Source organism: Phyllobates terribilis, unplaced genomic scaffold, assembly GCF_046119375.1.
Source record: "Phyllobates terribilis strain yellow unplaced genomic scaffold, ASM4611937v1 Scaffold_3__8_contigs__length_932513732, whole genome shotgun sequence".
Lineage (NCBI taxonomy): Eukaryota > Metazoa > Chordata > Amphibia > Anura > Dendrobatidae > Phyllobates > Phyllobates terribilis.
The window spans coordinates 834,953,741-834,963,009 of NW_027362763.1; the positions used below are offsets into that span (position 1 = coordinate 834,953,741).

Sequence of the window (9,269 nt, forward strand, 5' to 3'; positions counted from 1 at the left end):
GGCTCCACTAATTCTGGAACAGTTTTTCTTTAATACTCCCCGGTAATAGTTTAAAAAAAAAAAAGGGAGCAAATTTTTCATTCAACCATCTGGGTGATTTCTTTGTCACTATGATGCTAGCCGACCAAAACATGGTTGTATTAGAGGGGAGAAATCACAGCAGCAGCCTGGCTCTGTTCTTACTCCGAAGTTGCGGCGTCCCTTCCTGCTGTTGGAGGGCAGAGAACAGGAGACAAGCGGTGGTGAAGAGCCGGACCGGACGGTGTTCTAAGTGACACACTGCACTGCTTTTCTCCTGTGCTGATAGGCACCAGATGTAGCGGCTGCAGCTGTAACCTCGGTGGGCATTTGCTTTTTCCACCTGTATGACATGGTTGTGTTTTGATTGGCCAGTGTCAGAGAGAAAGCAAATGCCCACTGAGCAGTACCATGGAATATTATGCTCAGTTGGTTGTAGGGAATTTTTGCATCTTTATTTCCAGGGAGTGGGCATAATTTTGAAACTGAGGGGCAGCGAATTAAAAACAGAACCAATGGAGTGGAACCAATTGCAGGTGGTCAATAAACACATTTTACTGGGACCACCAGCGATCCTGAGGTTGGATGCGGGACTTCTGGAAATTGACGGTGACTGGAGGGAGGCAGACTGTGCAGCACAGCACTGAGCCAGGGGTCTCCGGTGGTCTCAGCGGGCAGTCCCCTGCCCTATAGAAAGGATAGACCGTGTGTCTGACAGAGGACGGCTGTTATTAGCCCTGCGGGAGACAAGCGGCTGCCGGACACTTCTGGCGCCACTGAAATAAGGGCCGGGATAATGAGACGTGTACGTGACGGCAGCTGTGAGTGGGCCCGGTACACAGCACGACGCCGCCGGACACCGCTGTGACAACGGAGGCTTGTGAGAGGCACAGGCCGGGCTGTACACAGAGGACGCGGGGCGCCATCACTGACCTTCTCCTCCACGCAGTGCACGACAATGGACGGATATTTGCGGCTGAGCCATCTGAAGAACGCCGGTACTCCCATGTTACTGCAGGACACAGACAGGCCGAGGCGCACACGCGTTACGCACTCACACAGGAAGTGGCGGAGCTGACAAGAGGCCCCACTTCCGCTTTCTATTTGTAAGGGGCGGGTCTACAGAGCCCAGTTGTGGCTCCTCCCACTGCTCGTATCCCGCGTACACAGCAGTGTGATGGCAAAGCTAGGAGTTCACGGCCGCTCCACTGTACACGCGGGATGCAGGCTGCGGCCGGGCCCTGACATCACACGTGTCCACAGTCCGAGTCGTGTATGACTCCGCCCCCATAGTGTCATGTGACAAGCCGTGCTGCTGCCTGCAGAGTGCGCGCAGAACCGCTCATGGGGGTGGGCGTACTTACAGGCTGATGTATGGGGGTGGGCTTTATATACTAATATAGGACGTAAGGGGGGGTGGGCGTTATATACTGATGTATATGATGTGTGGGGGTGGGCGTTATATACTGATGTATATGATGTGTGGGGGTGGGAGTTAAATACTGATGTATATGATGTGTGGGATTTCAATACTGATGTATATGATGTGTGGGGGGTGGGAGTTATATACTGATGTACAGTACAGACCAAAAGTTTGGACACACCTTCTCATTTAAAGATTTTTCTGTATTTTCATGACTTTGAAAATTGTGCATTCACACTGAAGGCATCAAAACTATGAATTAACACATGTGGAATTATATACTTAACAAAAAAGTGTGAAACAACTGAAAATATGTCTTATATTCTAGGTTCTTCAAAGTAGCCACCTTTTGCTTTAATGACTGCTTTGCACACTCTTGGCATTCTCTTGATGAGCTTCAAGAGGTAGTCACCGGAAATGGTCTTCCAACAATCTTGAAGGAGTTCCCAGAGATGCTTAGCACTTGTTGGCCCTTTTGCCTTCACTCTGCGGTCCAGCTCACCCCAAACCATCTTGATTGGGTTCAGGTCTGGTGACTGTAGAGGCCAGGTCATCTGGCGTAGCACCCCATGACTCTCCTTCTTGGTCAAATAGCCCTTACACAGCCTGGAGGTGTGTTTGGGGTCATTGTCCTGTTGAAAAATAAATGATGGTCCAACTAAACGCAAATCGGATGGAATAGCATGCCGCTGCAAGATGCTGTGGTAGCCATGCTGGTTCAGTATGCCCTCAATTTTGAATAAATTCCCAACAATGTCACCAGCAAAGCACCCCCACACCATCACACCTCCTCCTCCATGCTTCACGGTGGGAACCAGGCATGTAGAGTCCATCCATTCACCTTTTCTGCGTCGCACAAAGACACGGTGGTTGGAACCAAAGATCTCAAATTTGGACTCATCAGACCAAAGCACAGATTTCCACTGGTCTAATGTCCATTCATTGTGTTCTTTAGCCCAAACAAGTCTCTTCTGCTTGTTGCCTGTCCTTAGCAGTGGTTTCCTAGCAGCTATTTTACCATGAAGGTCTGCTGCACAAAGTCTCCTCTTAACAGTTGTTTGAAAGATGTGTCTGCTGCTTGAAATCTGTGTGGCATTGACCTGGTCTCTAATCTGAGCTGCTGTTAACCTGCGATTTCTGAGGCTGGTGACTCGGATAAACTTATCCTCAGAAGCAGAGGTGATTCTAGGTCTTCCTTTCCTGGGGCGGTACTCATGTGAACCAGTTTCTTTGTAGCGCTTGATGGTTTTTGCAACTGCACTTGGGGACAGTCAAAGTTTTCCCAATTTTTCGGACTGACTGACCTTCATTTCTTAAAGTAATGATGGCCACTCATTTTTCTTTACTTAGAATTTGTATTATGGAAAGAAAAAAGCAGCTAACAGTCTATTCAGTAGGACTATCAGCTGTGTATCCACCAGACTTCCGCACAACACAACTGATGGTCCCAACCCCATTTATAAGGCAAGAAATCCCACTTATTAAACCTGACAGGGAACACCTGTGAAGTGAAAACCATTTCCGGTGACTACCTCTTGAAGCTCATCAAGAGAATGCCAAGAGTGTGCAAAGCAGTCATCAAAAGCAAAAGGTGGCTACTTTGAAGAACCTAGAATATAAGACATATTTTCAGTTGTTTCACACTTTTTTTTGTTAAGTATATAATTCCACATGTGTTAATTCATAGTTTTGATGCCTTCAGTGTAAATGTACAATTTTCATAGTCATGAAAATACTGAAAAATCTTTAAATGAGAAGGTGTGTCCAAACTTTTGGTCTGTACTGTATATGATGTGTGGGCGTTATATACTGATGTATATGATGTGTGGGGGGTGGGAGTTATATACTGATGTATATGATGTGTGGGGGTGGGAGTTATATACTGATGTATATGATGTGTGGGGGTGGGCGTTATATACCGATGTATATGATGTGTGGGGGTGGGCGTTATATACCGATGTATATGATGCGTGGGCGTTATATACCGATGTATATGATGCGTGGGCGTTATATACCGATGTATATGATGCGTGGGCGTTATATACCGATGTATATGATGCGTGGGCGTTATATACCGATGTATATGATGTGTGGGCGTTATATACTGATGTATATGATGTGTGGGGGTGGGAGTTATATACTGATGTATATGATGTGTGGGGGGATGGGCGTTATATACTGATGTATATGATGTGTGGGCGTTATATACTGATGTATATGATTTGTGGGCATTATATACTGATGTATATGATGTGTGGGGGTGGGAGTTATATACCGATGTATATGATATGTGGGGGTGCCCTTACCAAAGACTTCTGTTATTCTGTTATCCCATCATTTGCCATATGCATTATGAACTGACATTTAGAGACTACTCTGCTCTTATCTTTCCAAGCTCCTGTGATTTCTAAAAATCATCCAACTTGGCCCATCGTTTGCTGTGAACATTACAAAATGCTATTACAGACCCGTCCTATCCCAGCTCACCCTAGCGCTAAGAGACCGCTGCATCCTGTGTGTTACGTGTTAGCGCATCACACAAGTCTCGCGCGCTTTCTGCAGGAAGTGCGCGCTTTCCCTATCCGAGATCACGCGAGAAGCGGAAGTCACCGGCCGGGACTCCGCTCTCGCTCCGGATACCAGTCACGGTACCTGCCGACAGAACGCCACCGACCCTGGGACTACTGTCCTATTTAGATCCACGGAGACCTCTCCAACTGTGAGTAATTGGACGTTGCGCTGCTCCGTCAACATACACAGCTTTACCCTATATTGATTAACCGGCCGGTTCTCTCCTAGAACCAGGCCTATCTATACATAGAGGCTACCCCTACCATTTAATTCTCCTATCTGGCACCGACCGGCTCTAGGACCTAGGGGAACCACCGTGCCATAAACAAACTCCACTGACAAGGTATACCTATTAAGGATTCTCCTACCTTGACTTGGTTGACATCTTGCTTCACCTGACCCATGTGACTTACCTCACTACAGGTATATTTGTCATAACCATCAGGACGTACAGGGCCACCACTGTATGAGACCCACCAGACCTCCCCTTGACTGCTACAGGTCACCTACTGGAGCACACCTGCATCATCAGGTAACAATTCACTACCTAATTATAGCCCCCACCAGGGCAAAAATCGTTTTTTACCTACTCTCTACCTTCGCACCGTAGGTAGAATAAAGTGATAATTGAAGACCCTAGTTCTACAGGAAGCCCAGAGCCCCTGGACCTCTTCTTACCCGAAACTAATATCCGCCCGGATTACAATAGGTACATTCATTCTATTTACTTTACAGCACCTCTCTATTTTTATTTATCCTCCATACCTATTACTTTACCCCGTAGGTTCTCCCACCACGGAATAAGACCACCTACCTAGCAGTCCATAGTCCATGGTACTTATCCACCAGTGCAGAAATAAGAACAAGGACCCTATAACATGTACATTGGTTACCATCTATCTCATCTAGACCTTATTAAAGAATCCCACTAATCTAACCCCCCTTACCCTTTTCCACAGGTTTTATACCTCTGGACCACGTTAAGGATCATCTTCTATCAAAATAAGTCACTTCTATTCTCTAAGATATACTGTCCTCTGGTTCGGAGACTTCATCAACTTTTAACTGTTTTTAATACTTTTTATCTATTTATTCCAAATAAAGCTCATTTAATTTTTATCCAATCTACGACTAGTCCTTAGTAACGCCTTCACATTGGTATCTCCCTTATTTCCCTTTTCCCACTACCCAAGCGCGAATTATACTCCTACTTGTATTGGTGCTATTACAGACTGTTTTATTAAAGGGAATCTGTCAGCAGGATTTTATCCCCCAAACTATTATATGCCCATGTATCTCTTTCAAAGATAAGTCCAGCCAGTCCTTTCCTCCATTACTCATAAATCAGCATTTGCATTTATATGCAAATGAAGCAGAAGCGCTATATAAAGATCTGAATCCTCTGTCACTCCAGCTCTAGTGGTTGCACAGCGCCGCCTCCTCCTTGACTGACAGGTTTTACGCTCATGATCCAAAGCATACCACATCATCTGTAAAACACGGCGGAGGCAGTGTGATGGCTTGGGCATGCATGGCTGCCAGTGGCACTGGGTCACTAGTGTTTATTGATGATGTGACACAGGACAGAAGCAGCCGAATGAATTCTGATGTATTCAGAGCCATACTGTGTGCTCAGATTCAGCCAAATGCAGCCAAACTGATTGGTCGTCGTTTCATACTACAGATGGACAATAACCCAAAACATCAAGCAATGTGAACTGAGGTCTAAGATGGTAGACATGCAAGAAATAGGAGCATGTTCACACTAGCAAAAAGAAGCAAAACCTACAAAAGACAAAAATATATCTCATACCCTACCATCATTATATATAAATGTAAAGCAAAGTTGCATAATAAATATAGGGTACTTAGTGAACTATTTTTGATCAAAAAAAGTATACATGCCGTCCCACCAGCGGCAAGGTGACCCTAAATTGGGACGGTACCTATACTGCCTATATTAAAAACCTTACTGTATATCAAAGTTGAAGTAATGCATATAAAAGGGTAGACAAATAGGGCCGGGTCCCAACTCCAGACCACCTAGGCCCGTGGTAAGCTACATATATACCAATCAGCTCAACAAAGGGGATGCCACACCCTTAAATTGCACAGAATGCAAACAAGACAAAAAACCAAGCAATGCGAACTGAGGTCTAAGATGGTAGACATGCAAGAAATAACCCAAAACATAAAGCCAAAGCAACCCAGGAGTTTATTAAAGCAAAGAAGTGGAATATTATTGAATGGCCAAGTCAGTCACCTGATCTCAACCCAATTGAGCATGCATTTCACTTGTTAAAGACTAAACTTCAGACACAAAGGCCCACAAACAAACAGCAACTGAAAACCACTGCAGTGAAGGCCTGGCAGAGCATCAAAAAGGAGGAAACACAGCGTCTGGTGATGTCCATGAGTTCAAGACTTCAGGCAGTCATTGCCAACAAAGGGTTTTCAACCAAGTACTAGAAATGAACATTTTATTTACAATTATTTAATCTGTCCAATTACTTTTTGTCCCTTTAAAAACAGGGTGGCACATGTTAAGGAGCTGAAACTCCTAAACCCTTCATCCAATTTTAATGTGGATACCCTCAAATGAAAGCTGAAAGTCTGAACTTCAACGGCATCTGAATTGTTTTGTTTAAAATTCATTGTGGTAATATCTAGAACTAAAATTAGAAAAATGTTGTCTCTGTCCTAATATATATGGACCTAACTGTATGTCACGTCAGTGTGCTGCTTCAGACTTGCCATTATCCTCTTCATCTTCCCTCCTGGTTCCGTGGCTTCTAGCGTGTCCTACATAATCAACTGTCCGGATCCTACTGGTCTACGTAATGAAAGGACACAGGAAGTAATGAACAAAGCATATATGGGCTTAACAGGATAGGGATTTGTATAATAATGCAAATTACAAAAGTGGTTAGGGGATAAAGATAGATATTTATAAAGGGCATTATAGGTATTGGACAACCCTTTTAAGCTTAGTTTTTCCACTGCTTCTGTCCTACACCATCCTGATGGTCACTGACCGTTCTTCCTTGAAATAGAAATAGCCTTTGGTGTAGGAGCAATTCATTCACTCACAAAATTCATCTGGATCTAGAAATCATCCCTGTGGATTTTTCTCCAGCAGAACAGAATTATCCCATTAATGACCATGAGCTGTAAGCTCTAAAATTAGCCCTTGAGGAATGGCGACACCTACTTGAAGGTAGTTCCTGGTGACCATCTATACTGCCCACATAAATCTGGAATATCTTTGATTAGCCCGTAACTTCGATCGTCTCCCAAGTTATGACTTCATCCTCACCTACTGTCCTGCCTTATCCAGGACCTTTGACCCATGTGATGCATCTAAAGATGCAAGCTCACATGTAATTCAACCTGAACGTATCCTTGCTACCAGCTATGCTTATTCCAATTCTCCACCTAAAAGTCGTTTTCTGGTATAAAGAGATCTCAGCTAGAAAGTCCTATGTCTGGCCCAATCTTTCTCTGGTCACCCAGGAGTTAAACAAACTGTTGATCTCCTTTTTCATTTCCACCATTGGCCCAATCGGAAACAAAATGTCAAAGAATTTGTAGCATCTTGCACTTCAAATGCTAACATCAAGCACCTCTCAATCCTCTTTCTATTCCAAAAGAGCCCCTGACTGACATTTCCAAGAACTTTGGTACAGACCTTCTTGAAATGCAAAGGTTCCCTAACACCTGGGTTGTAGTGGACCGTGTCTTGAAGATATTCTATCCTTTATCAGGACTTGCTTCTACTCCAGTTAACCCAAGTATTTTTCAAAGCAAATGTCCGATTCCACTGTCTCCCAGCTTGGAAAGTCTTTGAAAATTGTGTGAAATTTGTTTCCAGGTTCTGGAGGGCGCTCTGCAAGGAATTAAAAATGTCTTTGGACTTCTTTTCAGCTTACCACCCCCAAACTAGTGGGCAGACTGAGCGAATCAATCAGTCCATGGAGCAATATTTACAAATTTTCGCTAACACCCATCCAAATAATTGGTCAGATTTGCTTTCTTGGGCTAAATTTGCCCACAACAATTCAGTTTGAGTCTTATGGGAAATTTCCATTAGTTACAGTGTATGGTCGTGAACCTTGTCTTCCTCTGATAATTGCGGCTAAAAACTTACTTCCATCTGTAAACAGCGTTTCTCAGGACTTACTGGACTGAGGTGCAATCCAATTTGCACAGCAAAAGCAAAAGTGAGGACAAACACTGTGAACCTCTTCTCAACATCGCTCCTGGTTTCTTTTTCCACAAAAAAAAAATCTGTTTAAAGACTCATTGCAAAATGTTGTCTCTTAAAGTTCCTCAGCCCAATCCAAATTATTCAAATATATCTGGTCACTTTCAGTCTAAAACTACATCCTACACTAAAATTTTCTAATTCCTTTTATGTCTCTACTACGTCCTCTGGTCCTAATCAACAAATTCTGTCCTAAGGCCAAGTCACACTAAGCGAGAGTTTTGTGACGCAACAGCGACCTCAGTAGCGATCTCGCTACGTTTGACACTTAGCAGCGACCAGGCCCCTGCTGTGAGATCGCTGGTCGTGTCGGAATGGTCTGGACATTTTTTTGATCGTTGAGGCCCCGCTGGGTAGCATGCATCGCTGTGTTTGACACCTTACCAACAACCTTGTTGACGACTCAGACTCAGAAACACATAGGCGTGCATCGTTATACAGATCGTTACGGGTCGCCGCATCGCTGCTGCGTCGTTGGGAAGATCTGACTGTTTGACATCTCACCAGCGACCACATAGCGACGCAGCAACGATCCGTGACAAGTCGTATCGTTGTCGGGATCGCTGTAGCGTCACTTAGTGTGACGGGGCCTTCTCCATTCAATCTCACTGAGCTAGAGCTAGTTTGTAAAGAAGAATAGTAAAAAATCTCAGCTTCTATATGAGCTAAGCTGGTAGAGACATACCCCAAAAGACCTACTGCAGTAATTGCAGCGAAAGGTGGTCCTACAAAGTATTGACTCAGTGGGGCTGAATACAAATGCACATCACAATTTAAATATTTATACTTTTAAAATATTTATAAAACCATGTATCCTTTCCACTTCACAAATACTTGATACTTTGGTATATCACATAAAATTTAAATAAAATAAATTTGACGAGAACCTGTCATCAGGATCAGGCATATTAAACTAAAGGTAAGGGCATAAAGGTGCTGTTATAGTGACTTAAAAGGTACACTTCACTGTAGAAATCCATAGTTTTTTTTAAT

The 9,269-nt window shown here is 43.9% G+C and overlaps 1 protein-coding gene and 1 long non-coding RNA gene across 3 annotated transcripts in view; one reads left to right on the forward strand and one right to left on the reverse strand.

Annotated features, from left to right (window-relative positions):
• The window catches only part of XRN2 (5'-3' exoribonuclease 2), an 83,879-nt gene extending 82,570 nt beyond the window's left edge, over nt 1–1,309 (reverse strand). The window contains exon 1 of the mRNA XM_073672450.1: nt 952–1,309. Coding sequence (XP_073528551.1) covers nt 952–1,026 — 75 coding nt within the window. The 5' untranslated portion in view covers nt 1,027–1,309. The remainder of the gene's footprint in view (nt 1–951) is intronic.
• Nucleotides 966–4,894, forward strand: LOC141257641 (uncharacterized). 2 transcript variants are annotated; one of them, XR_012318094.1, is made up of 6 exons: nt 966–1,390; nt 3,837–4,160; nt 4,241–4,355; nt 4,436–4,544; nt 4,623–4,721; nt 4,797–4,894. It is a non-coding gene; the product is annotated as an uncharacterized lncRNA (long non-coding RNA). The 2 variants fall into 2 exon arrangements; XR_012318095.1 differs by having other exon boundaries at nt 966–1,368.
• The last annotated feature ends 4,375 nt before the right edge of the window (nt 4,895–9,269 follow it).